The sequence below is a fragment of the Sceloporus undulatus genome, chromosome 4, assembly GCF_019175285.1.
Source record: "Sceloporus undulatus isolate JIND9_A2432 ecotype Alabama chromosome 4, SceUnd_v1.1, whole genome shotgun sequence".
In the NCBI taxonomy this organism is placed as follows: Eukaryota; Metazoa; Chordata; class Lepidosauria; order Squamata; family Phrynosomatidae; genus Sceloporus; species Sceloporus undulatus.
The window spans coordinates 228525511-228546368 of NC_056525.1; the positions used below are offsets into that span (position 1 = coordinate 228525511).

Consider the following 20858-nt stretch of genomic DNA (forward strand, 5'->3'; position numbering starts at 1 on the left):
AGGGGGGGGGGGGAGCCCAGACTCAAAAATAAACTGTGAAGCCCCCAACAAGAATGCTAGAGTTGAGGGGACTCAAGGACCATCCAGTCCAAGCCCCTTCTGCTATGAAGTAAACATAGGAATACATGGCATACGAGAGGGCATGTAGTCTGACCCCTGTTCAACATCAGGATGACACGGAAGATGGAACAAACTGAGAGTTTCTTGGCATAAAGAGGAGTTTTTGCCATGGGATGCCCCTGAAGGCGAAATAGTGTGACCCTCACAGATGAGAAGGGGAGGGGTCGGTGCCAAGTGGCAATGCTCTTCTCGCCAGCAGGAATCCTCAAGAAGAAGCAGAGTAGGGTGCGAAGGCAAGAATTCTGCCATGAATAAACCTACCATGAAGGAATACTTAGGAGTTGGAGTTGAAGCGAGGGATGGACTTGCCCAAGGTCAGCCAGTTAATTTCTATGGTGAACTGGGAGGCTAGAGGTGGGGTACCCTCAAGGACCATACACACACAACACACCCACACACACACCACACACATATGTATATACCACACACACCAACTGTGGAGCAGCTGAAAGTGTAATGCTGCATGTATATGTTACGTACACCTTTGTGTGTGGGTGTGTAGATATAGAAATATATATACAACACACACACAGACTATACACATACACACTGCATATAATATATATATATAGATATATAGATAATATATATACACACAAACACAAACTGTGGAGCAGCTGAAGTGTAAGCTGCATGTACGTGCTACAACAACACATCTTTTTTGTGTATATATATATATATACATCATATACATATACACACACGATATATATATATATACACAACACACTGTCTCTCCCTTTCATTTCGAAATGATTAAAAATCAAAATTCTTACTCATTGATCGAGAAGTGCTCAGAATTTCTTCTCTCTAAAATGTTATCGAAATTGTCAAATTAGGCATATTTCTCCTAATTTTCGAATTTTGGAGAATATTCTTTACATCCCTACAAGGAGAGTGAGGACATACTAGGTGACATCCTGGAGGGGGGGCTGTGACACAAATGCTCCCCAAACAGGGAGAAACAGGCTGTGACATTCACCTGCATCCCTTTAAAATACTGGAGCTTAGTGAAAGAGATATGGTGAGACGGCTGAGGCTCAGTGGGAGGAAAAAAGAGAAGTCCCAGGATTTTTGAAATTAATATTTTTTAAAATTCTTCTATAAAAACCTCACATCTTAGCAAACTTTCACTTTAACTACATGAAACTCAGGCTGTGTATGATATTGTAATTTGGACATATAATTTTAATTTTTCTAGTTGTTTATGCCACAACTATTGCCATTACATTCAGTAATATATGGGAAATACAACTTATGAGTAACATTAGTATATAAAAAACGTTACTAAAGATTCTGTATGGTGTGGTATGGCAGAGTAATGGGGGGTGGGGGGGTGAATCCATGAATTACAACACTGAGTGGCACCAAACCTAGTGACAACACTGCCTGAAAGTCTGGGGAAAAGAGCATCATTGCCTCTCTTGAAGTATAGTTATAGTACTGTACCCAGGCAGAATATCCTGGAAGCATGAACATTTATCTGGAGGCTAAATTGCTGGACGTAGAGGTAAGATGCCACTGATCATTTTGTACTAGAAAAACACTAGGAAGAATGTCCTGACAGTAAGAGCTGTTCAGCAGTGGAACACATTGGCTTGGAGTGTGGTGGAGTTTCCTTCACAGTCTGGATAGCCGTTTATCAGGAGGGGTTTGATTGTGTATTCATGCATGGCAGGGTTTGGACTCAGTGGTCCTTGTGGTCTCTTCCAACTCTAAATTCTATGATTGTGTCTGGGCAGCCTACCCTATTGCCTAGGAGGGGTGCTGCCATAATAATACCAAGATCCGCAAATGGAGGAAAGGCCACAACTTTATTAAACCAGCAACCAAGGTAGAGTTGGCCCAAAGCATGAGGTCTGGATCTAGAACATCATATAACCCCCCAGTTGTTTGATGAACCAAAATGCTTGGTCACGGCCAGGCTTTGGGATAACCTAAGGGCTATGGAAATGCCATCTCGCAGACATGCAAACAGCCGATCGCATGTTCTCAATCAAGCCCCTAGTCGCCAAGAGGCGCTGCAATGATGTGGCCCTTGCAATGGCCACAATGCATGCCCTCAGTGCTCCCGTGTCCTGAAGGACTCCCGATCCAGTGCTACACAGCCCTGGAAACCACGCCCACCAGATCCATGACCTATGCTGCTGCCCCAGAAGTTATGACAGGAAAAACCACAAACCCTAGGGAAGTAGGGTGGGAGAGCCGAGCTGTAAATCGTGCCTCGAAGGGATGCCATGTGGCCTTAAATAGGCCACCTAAAAGGAGAAGCTGGGAGGGAGGGAGCCCTGCCTCCAGGCCAGCTGACCAATCAGCTGCCCTGGAGGACCGGGGCAACCATGGAGAGGGACCTCCCACCTGCAAAAGCAACCACTGAAAGTTAGAAGTCCATCCTCTTTCCCTCCCAGCCAGCTAATTGCGGGCCCACGGGCCCCTGCAAGGCATACTGGGGCACAGCCTGGGCCCGTGAAAGAGTGGGCGGTGAGGAAGACCCCCTGGCGGCAATGAGGCCTGCCCGGTAAGTCGGGAGGCCCTATTTACCCTAAATTTTCCTGCTGATCTGAAATACTAAGGAAGCAATACTGCAAGTTCAAAGTAAAATTTGTTTGTCATTCTGTTACTGAGGCAAAGGTACCAGCAAAATATCAACTATCAACAAATATTAACCCCACTCCTGTTAGAGAAATATCTGATTAACCTCTAGAGAATTATGACATTGCAACAGAGGCTGTATTTTGATACCCACAATATTAGACAAAAGTGGGTTAAATTTAAAATGTATTTGGTATAGTAAATATTCCACATAATCTATGGGTTAAATCCATGATTGTACAGGGACAGCAGAAATTTCTTTTTTCCACATCAGCCTTCTGCACTGCTCCAAAATTGTTTTGGGCAGTATCCCATTGGCTTCCAAAATTTCATAGAATCAATGAATCGTAGACTCATAAGAGTTGGAAGAGACCTCAAGAGCCATAAAGTCCAATCTTCTGCCATGCAGGAATACACAATTAAAGCATTGCTGACAAATAGCCATCCAGCCTCTGTTTAAAAACCCCCAAAGAAGGAGCCTCCATCATACTCTGCAGCAGAGTATTCCACTGTTTAATAGATCTTACTATCAGGAAGATGGTAATGTTATTATCCTAATGTTAAAGTGGAATCTCTCTTCCTGCTCATTTTGGGGTTGCATATGAGGGCTGCAGTAAAGAAGTGGGACCAGCCCTCTCTTGGTAGAGCTGGATTCTGGAATTACACCAGCTGGAGAAAACATGTTTGTTTGTTTTTTAAATTAACTATTTGCTAGATAGATAGCATACCTATTTACTCTAAAGGCAACAAATCTTGCTGATCTTAAAAGATAAGCAAAGGTCAGCTATCTTCTAAGTACTTAGATGGGAGACCAGATACAGTAGACTATATTTCAGAGGAAAGAACTGACAAAAACACCTCTGAATATTCCTTGGCCAAGAAAATCCTATGAAATTCATGCGGTAGCCATAAGTTGACAGGCCAAATGAAATTACACAGATAGATAGATAGACAGATAAAAAACACACATAATTACAGAGTCACTATAGTTTTTGTGTTGGAATTAATCAAAGATTCAGCATTATGATCTCATGATGGTTGACATATGTCTATGCACACATGTGTGTAAATAATAAAATAAATAACACCTAAATCACCATATTTCTTAGGAAGCAAGATTGCACAAGATTCTATATGATAACAACAGGGCTTGGCCTTTAGTATCCATGAATCTAGTCTCTCTAGATGGCCAGACACATAACATTGTTTCTGATGAACTCTATAAATTATTGGCTACTTCATATGAAGGAAGTAACACTAGCTCCAAACTATTTAGAATGGTGGGGGTCAAAGTAAACAACTTAAATTGTGCCAAGAAACAAACTAGAAGCCAAGGTTTCTTGAAGGGATCTACAAAGGTAACTTCTAACAAGTCTAGCTCAACATTTTAAACTAGGTTAGATTAAACTCAAAAGCTTGATGTGTTTGATCTTGACTAACATGTGCAAGAGGAGAATGTGTTGGAGGAGAGACGGTTTCAAAAGGCACCCTTGGCTTGTTTTCACAGAAGGAAAAGGATTCCCATTCTATTTGAAGCTGAACACACCAACAGTAAAAACAGAACAAATATTATCATAATGCAATCATTTCAGCCCAGAATGATTCACAACTTTAGTGTACATAAGCACGGGACTATTTGCATCCAGCCTTACAGTCTGGGACTTCAGAGTAGTCAATGTAATTCCATACTAGCATCTATTCCAGCATCTGTATGTGAAATGTGTTTTTGGTATTACTCTGGTATCTCTACTCTGAAGACTGAATGGTTGTAAATTTGATACCATGGGTTATTTGGTTGACTACAATAAATGAGTATACTTTATCTCTCTTTACAAATAGTGAAAGATATATAGGGAGCAGAAGCATACAAATACAGCATAGTACAAAAATGTTCCCGATGGCTCACAAAGATTTATGGAATGTGCTGCCAGTGAGCACTAAAATGAAGTAAAAGGTATTATGGTTATGTAAAATATAGGTAAGTGCTGTACCTTTTCCATGAGTAACATCCACAGTCCATGTGCAATTCAGTGAATTTGGATACAGTTCAGGATAACCTGGAGATAAAATAGTTCCACTTGGTCCTCTCACATCGCCTCCACACAAAGCTAAGAATCAGAAGGAAAATGAATCCACATAAATACAGCAAATCATATTAACTAAACATTAAAAAATGTTTAAAATCTATTCACTGTTTTTAAACAATAGCCTACACATAGGAGTGCCAACAGGTCTGTTGGGAAAAATATACATCTCTAATTGTAGCCAATATTGACTCACTGTGCCCATAAAGGAAACATGTTTAATTAATTGTTGAGAAGCTTGGGTAATAAGTATTATGAAACCTAACTGGTAATTATAGTAGTTGATTTCATAGAACTCCTAATGAAAAAAGTTATTTTGCAGAAGTGAAATAAAATATGTTTTAGCAATACTTTTATATTAGGTCAGTGTACGTGTGTATCCTGACTAGAAAAGGATAGTCAAGACAATACTCTTCATGGTATAACTATTTATTTCTGTATCCCCCCTAACTCCTCTAATCAACTTTTCAGATTTTTGAAATTATCAAAATGTGTATATGTGTGTATGTATGTATTTATGTATGTATACCACAAACAAGAGTGGCTTACATGAACTTTTGCAAAATCAAATGGTATGTTCTAACTTGTAAATTTGGGGAGATAGTGGAATTGGCTTTTAAAAGATCTCACTGCTAAAACACCATGAAAAGAAAAAAAAAGTCATAAGCAGATGCAAAGAAAAAATAGTCCTGCTGATATATATATATATATCTCAAAGTGACTAAATTAGGAAAGAAGCCAGCAATCTGGGGGAAGGGAGTACCAACTATACATCTATATCTTTAAAGGATAGGCATTTGCTGACCAACTCATTAAATAACGAGACCAGACACAGAGAACTGGGTTATAAAATGGGCAACTTTATTAAAATTCAACTTATTTAACTTTATTTCTTGAGAACTGCAAGCCCAGGGGGAGAACCTTGTGTAAGAACAGTTGGCGGATGGTCTGCTCCAAGGCCAATTCCCCAGCTTCCAAAAAGGGCAAAAACACCTGAGCCCCAAGGGCAATCCACAATTTGGGTTGCCCCTGGCCGGCCCTCATCCGGAAGGCCAACCCAAGACTTCCCCACTTAACTCTCAAGAATTAAGTGAGGGTTTGACTCTCAAGCCCGCCCCAAGGCAAGTCTCTTTCCCTTCGTGTTTAGCCTCAAGACGTAAACCTCTGTTCCAGAGACCCACCTTCACCCTTTAGGAGGGTGCCGAGGTGCTCACCAAACCGAGTATCTCTCCCCGCCTCTGCATCAAGCCTATTTATGGCCACACCCTAAGCCAATCATCCAATTCCCCATCCAACAGTGTAGGGTAGGCAAAAAACCCTTGGTAAAACAAGGGCAAAAATTCCTACCCAGCTCTGAAGCAACCAGAATGAATCTTACACTGTCGTCGAGATGGGAGGGTGGGCCAGCTCTTCAGAACTGACAGGGAGGCCAGGGCGGGAGAGCCATAAATAAGCTTAGCCCCGTCCCCTCCCTGTCTAACGGTCACGCAGAGCATGCCATTTTTGTTTAAATATCCTGGTCTCTCCAATGAGAGGCCAGCTAAACCTTCTCGCTGGGCTAATGGGCTCCGAGAAGCATTATGGTAAGCGATCAACTTGCAACTGATTGCATACTATCAGCCCATACAGTATAGGACAAAAACAAGCTCAGATATTTTAAGCATGGCGATCACTGCCTGCACAGGAATTATGCTCTGAAGCACCCACTCACAATGTTTCCTATAAGTATCTATTTTGTGAAGTCTAATACATGTTCCATACCATGATACTATAAATTTCATTAAAATTGCCACACCATGAGATCCTCCTTCAACCCTTTCATAAATCTTATGGTATAATGCTGTTGTCTCATTCCCCTTATGGCATTACATAGATGCTACATGAAGGCCCAGCCAACTGCCACTAGGTTTAAGTGGCCAATAAGCTCCGCTGGCTGATGTGCTGGGTCCTGATCTGCAGCCAGTCTACTGACAGGACTGGAACAGTCATTTCCACAAACTGCTCAGACTAGAGATGTTTCCACAATGGGGAGCCATGGAATGATAGTCCAGAGATGGAGAGGAAAGATGTCAATGCTGTTTGAGAGGCATGTGGGATCACCCCCTTGCATACTGATAATGTACCTTCATGGGAATGACTTGGACCTTGTTAAGGGCAAAGCCCTAATCTGTCAGGCCTGTCACAATTTCTGAATCAAAATGGACACATGGCCCAGAGTGTCTATTATTTGATCAGCCATTTTGCTGGTATTTTCAGAGAATGTTGGCATAGAAGAGAGCTGTACACACACACACACACACACACACACACACAGTGTGACCCTGGGTAGGGAGGAATTTCATGTTGATCTGTGTATTGATGGTCAGGTCTCAGGGTGGGAAGATATGCAAAGAGGATTAGTGTCTGCTAATTAGTGATCATTATCTGCTGGGAAAGTCCCTGACCCTAAGTGGCTTCTCATTTGTATTTGCTGAGTCCTCATTTTACTGTTTTTCAGTAGCATGGCCACATAGCCCGAAAACCCCAAAACGAACTATGGATGCCGGCCATGAAAGCCTTCGAATTCACATTAAAATTAATTTGACTGAAATTTCTGAACATTTCTAACTTCCTATACAATATATTCCTGTATGCAACAAAACAGACATTTAATACATTTAAAGAGCTAAAATATAAAATAAAAATAATACATATATTATATATAAAATACATATAACATTTAAAAAGCTAAAATGATATATCTACCATACATTGTTATAATATTATATATTTTTATTTTGAAGTCAGAGTCTACATTTCTACTGACTCTGGCTCCACTCATTTTGCTTCCAACTCCACTCTGAAAGCATATCTTGAATTCCAGAGCCCTGATAAAATGTCCAGCTGTTTGTACAAGTTACAGAATCGTAAAGCTTCAACAGGATTCTGGCCAACAGGTTAGATCTTATTCCTATATATTAACAGCAATTTGAATACCAAGAGAATTATTTTAGATGTTCTGACAAGCAGAAATTAGACAACAGGAAGTGTATTTCAATTCTTCTTACTAGGATTCTGTGTATCTTTTCATTGCAGGAAAGGATGACAAGAATGGTGACGAAATGAAAAAAATGCTTATATGAAAATTTCTAACAATGCATAGAATGTTGGAAAACAGAAACTATATGTCATCGTATATTCAATATTTATTTTCTTTTGATATTACAATGGTTGAAAAGATACCTGTCACTTTATGCAGTCCACTTGGTAATTATAATTTCTGGTCCATTCCATTAGCTGACAAATAGAGTAAATAGTTACAGAAATGTTTATACAGTGGGCTGTTAGTATCTGCTTGGGTTTGGTTCCAGGACTCCCTGTGGATATGAAACACTGTAGATGCTCAAGTCCCATTAAATACAATAGCATAGTAAAATGGTGTCCCTTATATAAAATCAAAGTTTGCATATACACATACACACACACACACACACACACACACACACGGTTCCTGGATAAAGAGAAAGAATCTGTGGATATGCAGATCCAACTATACATGTTTTCTTTAAATAAGTCTATAGCTTGACTAAATGAAAATAGATCAATTATTTGTTATGCAAAATGGGATGGGGGCTTAAACGTAGAGAAAAAGATTATTTCACTTTTGATTATAATGTCCGTTCAGAGATTTTACCATCATATTTATCAACTATATAGACTAGAACTCTTGGCTTGTTGAATCTAAATTTGTTCTTTTTCCAACGTTTGGTATTCATCTTTTATGCCACTTTTTCCCAACGTCCTAATTAAATACTCTACTAAAGGCAATCATTCCATTGGAGAAATAAATATTATTTAATTGTCAAATATGTTGTGTGTATATGTTTATGAACATTTGCATTACATCTTCATAAGAATAACACATACATTAAAGTACAATTATAAGCACCCTCACAGTGGATTTATGAAATATCGAGGCCTAGAGTGTTTTGCCAGATGCAACTAGATGTGTGTGTTTGACTGAGACTCTAGCACCTGAGAGAATTAATAGTCAGCGCGTTCAGATATTTTCCCATCACACTCATATTGTTGCAGCGAGATCATACAATAAAGCCAGCCTGGTGCCAAGAATGAAATAAACCTCTCAGATGTCTCTTCTCTCTATATAAGCAATCTGTCACTGAGCAAGGTCAAAGGATACACCCTTTGTGCAACTGGACTACATCACTTCAGTTTCCCCTAGACTTTCAGCCATCTGGATTACTTCCTTCATGCCAGCTGTCCAGTGTACACACTTGCCTTTGAACTTGGCTGTCTGACACACTGATTTTCAAAGAAAATATCTTGTGAGTACGACTAGAAACACAGAGCCAAATCTGAACAATTCTCCATCCATTGCAATATCCCTTCTTCAGAATTCCATTCACCAAATGCTATTATAAGCATAAGAGAAGAAACCAATGAGTCACTTATTTTCTTCTCACCCAGACTGCAGTCATGCATCCCACTGCCTTCCCATATCTGTTCTACGGGGTTGAGGGAATATCTGGGTTTTTAAAAACTGAGATTATGCATGGACTGCACATGAAACCAGTAAAAAAATAATGTTTCCCTTTCATCTGCTCTAGTAGAAGCCTTTTTTGATTGGCTTCCCTTCTCTGAATGGGATGAATGGTTCTGTTTGTGAAACAGAACTCAGGATCCCATCCAATGTTGGTAGGCAGAGGAATTCACAGTTTAGCCAAATATCCAATGACTTATGCAATTAAGAAACATTACAGTAAATGCAAATGTAGTTACTGATTAATGGTTTGGTAGACAGATGGTCCCACTATGTAGATGATGATGATGAAACTGATGATGATTTCTATCCTTCTTTTTCCTGTTCAGGACTCAAAGTGGCTTACAACAGAGGATTACACTGGAACCTCGCCTTACGCGGGGGATCCGTTCTGGCGAATTCCGCCTATGCTTGAGCCCCATTCAAGTGAATAGGGCTCGTTGTGTGTGGCAGTGCGGCACATGGGATGCGCCGCCCTTTGTGCCCTGTGTGCTCCCACACAGCTTGAGCCCATAAGCTCAAAGCCATGTATAACGTGGGTGCACTGTATATTCAAAGGCATAGTCGTATTAGTCTGTAAACTCAGTATACAAAGATATCTAGTAGAACCTTTGAGAGATGTAAAGCTGAAAGGTATAAGCTAGTAGCATGAGCTTTTGTAGACCTGCATGCATCTAAAAAGAAGCTTAAGTCTATGAAAACTTATGCTACTAGCTTTTATAAAGCTGAAAGATAAAAGTTGGCAGCATGAGTTTTTGTAGACTTACAAGCATCTAAGGAAGAAGTTCAAGTCTGCAAAGCTCATACTACCAACTTGTTCCTTTCAGTTACTCTCAAAGGTGCTACATCACTATCCAACATCTGTATCAATGACTTGGATGAAAGAATGGAGAGTGCTTATCAAATTTGTAGATAATACCAAATTAGGAGGAGTTACCAATACGCCAGAGGAAAGGATCAAAATTCAAAATGATCTTGATAGAAATCTGGGCCAAAACTAAAAAAATAAGGAAGAAATGTAAGGTATTGCACTTAGGCAGACATGCATAGATAGAGGACCTTATCACATGAAATTAAAGGAGCATCTTAACTTTCCCAAATTAATTGCTAATTTGGGAGGCAACCAGTTCCTATCACACATAAATCACTGCCAAATTACCACCCGGGTCAATCCCGGATGCAGCCAGGGTCATCTAAGCTGCCATTGCGGCCATTTTTAGAGGATGGAAGCTTCCAACCTCTAAAAATGGATGTGGAATCGGTTTAGATGACCCGGGCTGCATCCAGGATGGACCGAGGCAACAATTTGGTGGTGTTTTATGTGTGATAGGAAGTGGCTGCCTCCCAAATTAACAGTGAATTTGGGAAAGGTAAGCCACTCCTTTAAACCCATGCAATAGGGTCCATAGGATGGGGGATGCATGTGAAAGGGATCTAGTAGTCCTAGTATACCACAAGTTGGGGTCAACGGTGTGATGTGGCAACTAACAAAGCCCATGCAATTCTAGGCTGCATCAATAGAAGTATAGTGTCTAGATCAAGGGAATTAATATTTCTGTTCTATTCTGCTTTGGTCAGGCCTCACCTGGAATACTGTGTCCAGTTCTGGACACTACATTTCAAAAAGGATATTGACCAGCTAGATCGTGTTCAGAGCATAGTGACCAAAATGGTGAAAACTCTGAAAACTATGCCTTATGAAGAGAAACTTAAGGATCTGGGTGTTTTTAGCCTGGTAAAGAGAAGGTTAAGAGATGGTATTACAGTCCTGTTGAAATATTTGAAAGGGTGTCATATTAAGGATGGAACAAGACTGTTTTCTGCTGCTCCAGAGAATAGGATCTGGAACAATGGATGAAAGCTACAGGAAAAGAGATTCTACCTCATTATTAGGAGGAACTTCCTGACAGTAAGAGCTGTTTGATAGTGGAACACAGTCCCTTGAAGTCTCCTTCTTTGGAGGTCTTTAAACAAAGGCTGGATGGCCATCTGTCAGGACTACTTTGTTTGTGATTTCTTGAATGGAAGGGGGTTGGACTGGGTGGCCCTAGTGGTTTCTTCCAGCTCTATGATTCTATGATTCTATCTCTTTGCAGATAGTCCAGGGTCCAATGGCATTTTCTCCTCTTGGCAACATTAGAATTATATCACTTAATCATGGCCAAGTATTATTTAGATTTTGTGTAAGACATATATGTGTTGCTATTTCAAGAAATAACCAAGTCATTATCCAGAGATTCAGCTTAATTTTCAATGGGTGCCAGTATGGTATAGTGGTTTGAGTGTTGGACTAGGCCTCTGGGAAGCCAGGGTTCAAATCTTATTTCAATCAGAGCTTTTTTTGGTAACCCCTTCTCACCTTCAAAGGGAGGCAATGGTAAACCCCCTCTGAATCAATCTTGCCAAAAAAAACAAAAAAACACCATGATAGTTTTGAATTGGGGTCAGCACAAGTCAGAATAACTTGAAGGCACACAATGAAAACTAAAACAAATAAATCAGGGCAAAATGCAGCCCTTCAGAAAGCTCTCATCAGTTCTACCAAGCATAGTAATGAAGTCCAGCATCTGGAGACTGCCCACACCTGGTTATAATGCCAAACTGAAAAGATGGAGTATCACTGCTGGTGTATTTGTTTAAAAAATCTTCCATTTTATTTCAGCCACATTTTTTTGTATAGCTCAGTTCCTAGGCTCCCTGCGTCTCATTCTATGTAGATTTTTTTTTGGGGGGGGGGGCATCTCCATTCTTGATTCAGTCATTTCACAGAACATCTATCATTTTATTTCCATGGATTAAAGGATTTCTAACACACAACATCTAACACTACTTCTGAAGCCAAGTCTATGCAAATTTCCTTCCTACCATCACAGTGAATGAATTTTGAAAGAGTATCTTCAATGACAGGATTTTCTGAAAATATAAGTATCTTTTGCTTTTACTGGCATATGCTCCTTTTGTCCATTCTTTAAGAGAAATCGCTAGCAGTCTTCTGAATTGTGCCTCCCCCCCCCCACAGCTGTTCATTTTAAAATAGTAAAGCTCATTTTAAAATAATAAAGCTATATTCTACTGGACCTAGATTAAAGGACTCTGGGGAAAAGGCATTTAAAAAGAATTGCAAAAATATTCAAAATGCAAAAGCAGTTTAGATACATTATTGAATCCCATTTTAGAATTTGAGTACTAAAAATGTGGCCATACTCTAATGAGAAACTGCTAACCATATATTAAGATTTAGACTTTCATGATGATTACAATAGGTATGGAAATAATACTATAATTATTAGGATCTACCTTTTTTAAAAATGGGGTCTTTGAAATATGGGAGATTTGATCAAGAATATTAATAAAGAAGTGAGACTTGTTAAGTGTCACAAAAAGACAATTGGCTAGAATACATTCCCTGACTAGCACAGCTGAAGATGCTGCAGGAAAGGAAGATATTTTATGGCCTCCATGTATTGAGGCCAGAATGCAGCACACTTGGTGCTTGCTACCTAGCCAGTATCACATGACTGGGGTGAAGGCAGAAGTTTTATAAGTGCTGTCTGCTCTTTCATGTGTTCTTTTTCAGTTCAGTTTGACATGATTTCAAGGCTTTGTTCAATCAGCTATAACATTTGTTACTCACTTTGTTTGCTCTTGGGTTGTGGTGGGCTCCTATGTTTCTTTGCTTGTTTGCACTGGTGGTATTAAGCAGGTTTAGGGCACTCCAGTGTTTGCTGGCCAGTTTCCCCCTCTCCCCACCTGTTGCAGTAACACAGTTAACTAGAATGGTTGGTTAGTTTCTTGGGGCCTAGCACCAAGACTGACATAATTGGCTGGCACTGACATCATACTCAGTCCTTCACAATCATGTACCCTTCTTGAATGGCGGTGTTAGCCTCCAGCCCTCTGAGTAATCTGGGAGCTGTAGTTTTCAGGAGTCTCATCAGGCTGGCAAGGGGAACAGGCTAGCTTAATTCCTGCTTTACCCGACCAGGGACTCTACAGGAGAGAGATATTCATCTTCTCCCACAGCAGACAGAAACCTACAGTAAGACCTCATCTTTGCACACAGAGGTGAGATAGTTGAGGATTTACTTTCCTAGCATGCAGCATAATAATAAAAAAATATCCTTGCTGAATTATGTAAAATATTTTACTCAATTTCAAAGCATACTGTCAATATACCACCTGGATGCTCAGTGCATGTGTTACTCAAATTGTCTTATCATTATGTCATATAGCTGCAGCTAGGTAATTTGTGAGATACTGGTGCAGCCATTTGTAAACGATCCATCTGAAAGCATTTATGCTCAGTTATGCTCAGACCCTAAAATCAGCTCTTATGCAAAACACACACACACAGAGAGAGAGAGAGAGGGAGAGAGGCAGGCAGGCAGGCAGGCAGGCAGGCAGGCAGGAATTAATTGAACATCTTAAAATGCTCAGCAGTAAAGAACAGAATGAGGCACAGGACTGCTCTCTTGAGCAGTTACATGTGTGAACTCTCTTGTTAGAAGAATGTTTTTGTGCTACTGTGACTCAGCTTGGCAGTGTTAACAGATCAAGAGGATCCCTCCCTGGGTCCAGAACAATTTTCAGTGCAGAGGGAGGGGCCACCTCAGGGAATTCTTTTCTCTCTTTCTTGGGGAAATGATCAAGGCTACATTCCCAACACACAATAGCAATAGAAATAGCAAGTACATTCGCTTATCAGTGAACTAAGCACTCCCTAAGCATGGAGCCCTGGTGGCGCAGTGGGTAAATGCCTGTACTGCAGCCATTCACTCAAAACCACAAGGTTGCGAGTTCAAGACTAGCAAAAGGGCCCAAGCTCGACTCAGGCTTGCATCCTTCCGAGGTCGCTAAAATGAGTACCCAGACTGTTGGGGGCAAATTAGCTTACTTGCTAATTAGCTTACTTGCTGTTCACCGCTATGATCTTTGGAATAGTGGTATATAAATAAAACAAATTATTATTATTATTAAGAAGTTTATAATATGTAAGATAATTGCCCCCAACAAACTGGGTACTCATTTTAGTGACCTAAGAAAAGATACAAGGCTGAGTGGACCTTGGAGCCGCTGGGATCAAACTAACAACCTTGTGGCTTGCAGTACAGACATTTATCCACTGTGTCACCAAGGCTCCCTGATTCTTCACTCACACCAGAGCAAATGCCACCAACCCTTGGTGAGGGCAAGGGAAGAGCATTCCCCTGTCCAGGAAAAAAAAATGCCTCTTGATAGAATCACAGTACAAGAAGCTTGTGCATAAGATGCTAGCCAGTTGGGGTCTTCAAACATTTTCTCCAGTTGCACCATGGGTAACTCAGTCTTCAATCTAGGTGATGCCAAATATAAAATCAATTGTTTCATATGCCAAGGATGATAATGATACATGATCGAAGTACAGCAGAAGTAGAATGTGCACATTCTACTTGCAGTTTTTAAAGAACTGAGTTATTGTACAAATGGAATTTACAGTGGGGTTTTTTAAGTGGAGGTGATGGGGAGACATGTAACCTCCTGATAATGCTAAACACACTAAGCAATGTTCAATCACACACACTCAAAAATACGACATAATAAATGGTTTCAAAACTTTATGACTAAAGGATATTAAAAGCCTGATCTGCAACATCCCTAACTATTGAACTATTGTTATAATGTGTGGGAGCCTAAGCTGGAACCCTTGCTTTAGCCCATCATTTTTGTTCTCGATTTATTTTCCCTAAAGCTGAAACTAGATTTGTATATATGAAATATTAAAAAAAACTAACCATTTCAGCTTGCTTAAATGTATTGCTTTCATTTTAGAGGTCTTCATAATCCAGGCAATCTGTCAGTATATTTTTATACAAAATGTTCTAGGTGAATACTCAGTGCTGGGAAACATAAACAAACAAAAACAATTCTGAGACGATATAGCCCAGTAGCTTCTACAAATAATAATAATAAGGAAGGGAAGACCAGCAGAAGACTCACAAAGACTAGGTTCCAAAGACATGATGATTTAATATTACAGTGCCATTCCTAATGAGGAATGGCCTCTGAATCCATTTCCAAGTGTCTATGTTATATTTAAAGGCTTTCATGACTTTGAACCCAGGCATTTCTCTATATGAACTTGCCCAAAGGTAAATATCCTCCATTGTGGTGTTCTATACAGTATTCCTGCCATCAAAGCAATAAGGGAGAGAGCTATGTTTTAATCATCAAAATAATGTAATACCATCCTCAAAGAGGCTTGGTTGACACTTGTTTTACTATCTTTTACACACCAGGTTAAAATGTCATTATCACATGGATTTTGATATCTCATATTTTAAAAGCTGGGTTGATAATAACAATACTAGTTCCCAAGCCGGGTTGAATCCCCATTGTCTGCACTGTCTCCTCCCAAGACAGCCCAAACACCAAGCACTCTGAACTATGCTGCATCAAGCCACAGCACAATTATTTTTCCACCTCCCCCACAATGCATGTGCATGATCACATGAACACTGCAAATTACCTCCCTTGTCCTGCCCAGCCACTTTCCCACTGGATAGCCCATGTGATCGGTGGTGTGCCTGACCACATATTTGGATGTGCAACGCCCTGCTAGACCATTACAGTGGTGTGCTCAGTTACACAATCATGGAGGCCCCCCATACATGCCTCCTTTCCCCCCTTCTCCCCATGCTCACCTATTGACTCTCTGGTTTGTGTATGTTGTAATTACATTCACTTAATTATTTGTGACCTACCATATTTGTCATACTTTTGTGTTTTTGCTTTCTCAGATTCTCACACTTCTGCCATGCTGTTTATATGCCTATGTGATGGTTTCCATTTTTTTTTTTTTTTTGGATTAAATCAGAGTATCTGAGCTTCTTTTTACTCTGGCTTTTAGCACAAGAGCTTTGTGCTAAAAAAAACTATTATAAATATATTTATAGACCTCCTGCAAACAGACAAACCACCAAAATTTTAATTAATGTGGTGTGCAATGTTGACCTATTATAATAGTTGTCCATAACTGTTACTCAGGAAAAAAATAGTTAGTGTAGGACCATGAAATCTGTTTCTGTCAACTAATTTCTCTCCCGTGTACTTTCATAGTCCCTCAGAAAGGTTATTTTGCAAAACTCATTACATTTGCAAAATACAGAGATTTTATTCCAAGGCTATCCCTGATTTGGTAGCTATCCATGCCTTATAGGGCAGCCCTCTGTACTTTCTGAAATCTAGTATATTAGGGGAAGAATACAAGTTACAAAGTGAAATTAAAGGAAATACATTAGTGACAATGAATCCAATTTTGACTGTATGCAAGGGAGAGACTGTATACAAATGTTTTTTATCCCAGTGGTCATGTCCAGATCTGGCACAATTCATATAGATCATGATACCAGAAAAGCCAACGGAGCACAAAATTAAAATGAGTTCAGCCAATGAATGAAATTGACTAGAATAAATATACTAAAGTTTGCTTTTAGAGAATATTTATTCAGTGGACAATTGCTATTTATTGTTGTGCTAGAGAGAATGGGGAGAGACAGTGGGGAGAGAAATCTCATTTACATAATGAATTGCATACTAGTACATCTCAAGGAAGAAATTTGTCACAATATGCAATGCTACTTCAAAGCAGAGAATACTGTTCATAGGAAGCTCCTTAATAGTGTTTATTTTAGATGGTAAGCATCTAGTGTCTATTAGAATAGTAAGGGGGGGAACCTCTTACTCATTGTCTATTCAGCAAAGAGAAGATTATCTATACCCTATTTGTTTCCAGATTGCCATTATCTGTACAACATTCCTATAAGACTTATATGTGCATGTGTGTCCTATATGAGATTGTAGATTTAACTGGAATCTTTTCTGGCCCAGGACAGAGAAGGGTTAAAACATCCTCTGAAATGAAATCTGTCTCCATTTGTCAAGTCACCCTCCAGGGAAGATGACATAGCAAGTGATAGTAACTATATAATGTTGAATACTACCTGGATACAGAAAGGAATCAAACAGGCACTGAGCATGTGCATTTCTAGGGAAAGAGATTTGTCCACTTCTAGGAAAAGGTATGACATAGAGATGACATCAGATGGTTACTGTCAGGTCAAACACTCTGTAATGTCTTCCCAACTGCATTACTGATTTTTTCTTCAGCCAAGTACCCTGTAATGTTTGTCAGCTGGGCTATCCTGGAACTACAAAGCTAAGTGAATTTGGGCTCACCTGCTTGCTGCTTCAAAAGAACTTAGATTCCAGTGAGTAATATTCTTGCTTTTTGATACTGGAACACACTCATGGGCCTGTTACAGACTGCCAAAATAAAGCTGCTTCAGGTCTCTTTGGAAGTATGCTGTTTAATTGCTGCATGCATCCTAAGAATCCAGAAGCTGCACCAAAGCTGCACTCCAGTGCTTAGGAATGGAGTGTGGCTTTGGCGCGACCTCTGGACTCTTAGGACCCATGCATCATTTAAATAGCATACCTCCAAAGAGCAGTTTTATTTTGGCAGTCTGTAACAGGCCTTACCGAAACACAGTTCAAATCACTGGTTGGGCTTTGTCTGGCTTCTTTTAAGTGAAACTGCTAAAGCCTGAAATCCTTGCTTTCCCAGAAATCACTCTTTCTTTCATACTCAAGAAACTGAGGGAAAATAACATTACATTTTCTTCTGAAATGCTGCATCTGGACCAGATGATTTTGGTTAGTATGTACTCTGCTTTGCTGCCCCAACTCTTTGCTTCTTCTTCTGGAAAGACTAGCCCGATGTAAGAAATGTAATCTTTGTCTTTGTAAAATCTACTTTTCAGGAAATACGACTCAGAGTAGTGTATGACCCAGGTGAAGAGTCCCTCAATCTTTTGGCAGTTTTCTCCATTTGCCAAACGTTTGTTTATTTGAATTTGTTTAGTTTGGTAGGTTGTTTAACTTTCATGTAGGAAGGGTGCATTTCCAAAACATGAAAAGAGTTGGGACTGCCAGAAGTTGACCATAGAATCATACTAGAGGACCTACAAATGCCTAGAGAAGTGGCACCAACCCACACTCCCCTTGAAGGACTCAGTTTGCAGTCTGGGGGTGCTTCTGGACTCGTCGCTCCACCTTACATCTCAGGTGGATGCGACGGTCAGGAGCACCTGCTATCAGCTTCGGCTGATACGCCAGCTGCGACCCTACCTGGGCCGGGGAGACCTGGAAACGGTGGTACATGCTCTGGTAACCTCTCGGTTGGATTTCTGCAATGCGCTCTACATGGGGCAACCCTTGTACCAAACCCGGAAGCTACAATTGGTTCAGAATATGGCAGCAAGGCTGGTCACTGGATGTTCCAGGACTAGCCATATAACACCTATATTGCAAGATCTACATTGGCTGCCCATTCGCTTCTGGGCACAATACAAGGTGTTGGTAATTACCTATAAAGCCCTAAATGGCTTGGGCCCAGGGTACTTGGAGGACCACCTCTCCCCATACAGTCTGCCCTACACTCTGAGATTGGGCGGAAAACATTTGCTCAGAGTTCCAAAGTCAAGGTATTCTTCCTCTTCTCAGAGGGCATTTTCTATCTCAGCCCCGCAGATTTGGAACTCTCTGCCCGACGAGCTCCGCTTAGTCACCTCTTTAGATCTATTTAGGAGAAATTTGAAGACCCATCTTTTCCATCAAGCTTTCCCCCATGTGCCTTAATATTTTTCTCTCCTCCCTTGATGCACATTATTCGATCCAGCTATTTTGTTGTACGGCTTTTAATGATATGGTTTTAATTGACTGTAATATAATGGTTTTTTAGATTCTCTTGTATAATTTTTAATTGGTATGGGTAGTTTGTTTGCACTGTCGGGGATATATGTTATTGTTATTGTTCCATTTTATGTTGTAAACTGCTATGATCTATGTAGGAATAGTGGTATATAAATAAATTTTCATTCATTCATTCATAATCTCCAAGTCCTCCAGTGCAACTCAATGGTCAATTTCCAGCAGAGTTGTGCTGAAGGGCCTAGAAATTCCTTGAGACAACATATTAATCAAATCTGCAAATAATCAAATTCACAAAAGTCAAAGCTGCAAATGTGGATGGTTGGCTTTAGTATCAAATATCCCAATCCCACATTAGCCTTCCTACTGACCAACAAAATGTGTATCTTATCTGGATTGAGCCTACAGTTGTTCATCCACATTCACCTACATCCAGTTACTGAATCCAAACAATTATTCAGCTCTTCCACAGTCTCCTTGGAATTAGTTGCGAAAGACCAATAGAACTAGGTATCATCATACTGGTGACGACTTCCTATTCTCAAACTCATATAGGGCAGTATCAAGTTCTGTACAGATTAAAACGAATAAGGATGAAAAAACAGTCCTCAACCATCAAATGTTTTTGAGGATGCTCATCTAAAAAGGACTGGAAACATTGAGAAACAAGATCTCCAAGTCGCAAACGTCCCAGAAGATCAAAGGTTATCAAAAGCTACTGACAGGTCTAGCAAAACTAACAAGGACATCCTTTCCTTGTGTCATTACCAACATAGGGCATCACCAAGATGGTCAAGTTATTTCTGTCAAATAAATTTCTATCTGAATCCAAATTGGAATGGATATATATATATAAAAATCCAGGAGATAATTTTTATCCCGGAAAGACAGAATTTGTTCTGATTTCTACAGAGTTTTGTTATTGTTTTATTAAAATTTCCAGGGTCTCTTTGGGCTACAATTAAAATAACTTTAAACAATTTAAAACAATGATGCAAACATATTCAAATCATATTAACTAATTTCACCAGTTAGAACAGTTTAAATCATGAGCTTTCTCTGTTTCAATTTACACTTTCCAAAGCTTTTTTTTCCCTCAGAAGGTTAGAGGTTCTCACTTGAATAAATATGTCTTGATTATTTTTTACCCATCCAGTCCATTCTGCTTACATGTCACACTCCAAATTAAAGCGACACTACTCTCAAAATGTGTATTTTAATGTGTATTTAAATGAATGCTATCTCTCAGAATACATATTAAGTTGTTTTATCTCAAATTTCATTTTAAATGAGCATTTTGATCCATCTCAGATGCAAATTATTGCATTTGGAACAATATTTGGAGATTAATGAAATCCAGCGGGGAGCTATGTTTCATACACTGCTCATAAAAATAAGAAAGGTAGATGAAGTTATTTTGCACAGATATTCACAAATATCTGATTCTTTTAATTCCTCAAACAGCCCCATGTAGAATTCTGCCTCCCCAGTTGATTGCTTGAGAATTCCTTTACTATCTCTCTGTTTGCATGAACTGGCAGCATTCACTAAATGAAGAAATGCATCTTGGATATATGAGTGCTGCATTTCACTACAGCATACATAGGAATTACTTTTGTCTAATCCCATACAGAGATCTTCATGCTAAACAGTTCCTGGTATTTTAATAGAGTGCAACCTTGTCTTTAAAAACTTGTCCCAAAAGAGAAAGTTATTCATTGGAGTGCGCCCCCTCACTTGTATACCTGAATATTTAATAATATGCCATCGGGCCC

General features: G+C 39.8%; 1 protein-coding gene across 6 annotated transcripts in view; it reads right to left on the reverse strand.

The window, feature by feature from the left end:
• Nucleotides 1-20858, reverse strand: part of LOC121928362 (CUB and sushi domain-containing protein 3) — an 810382-nt gene that overhangs the window by 190676 nt on the left and 598848 nt on the right. For all 6 annotated transcript variants that reach the window (XR_006103494.1, XM_042462948.1, XM_042462947.1 and 3 more), the window contains one exon: nucleotides 4704-4820. Coding sequence is in view for 5 of the 6 variants with exons in the window: in XM_042462948.1 (XP_042318882.1) it covers nucleotides 4704-4820 (117 nt within the window). In the remaining variant the exon portion in view is untranslated. The remainder of the gene's footprint in view (nucleotides 1-4703; nucleotides 4821-20858) is intronic.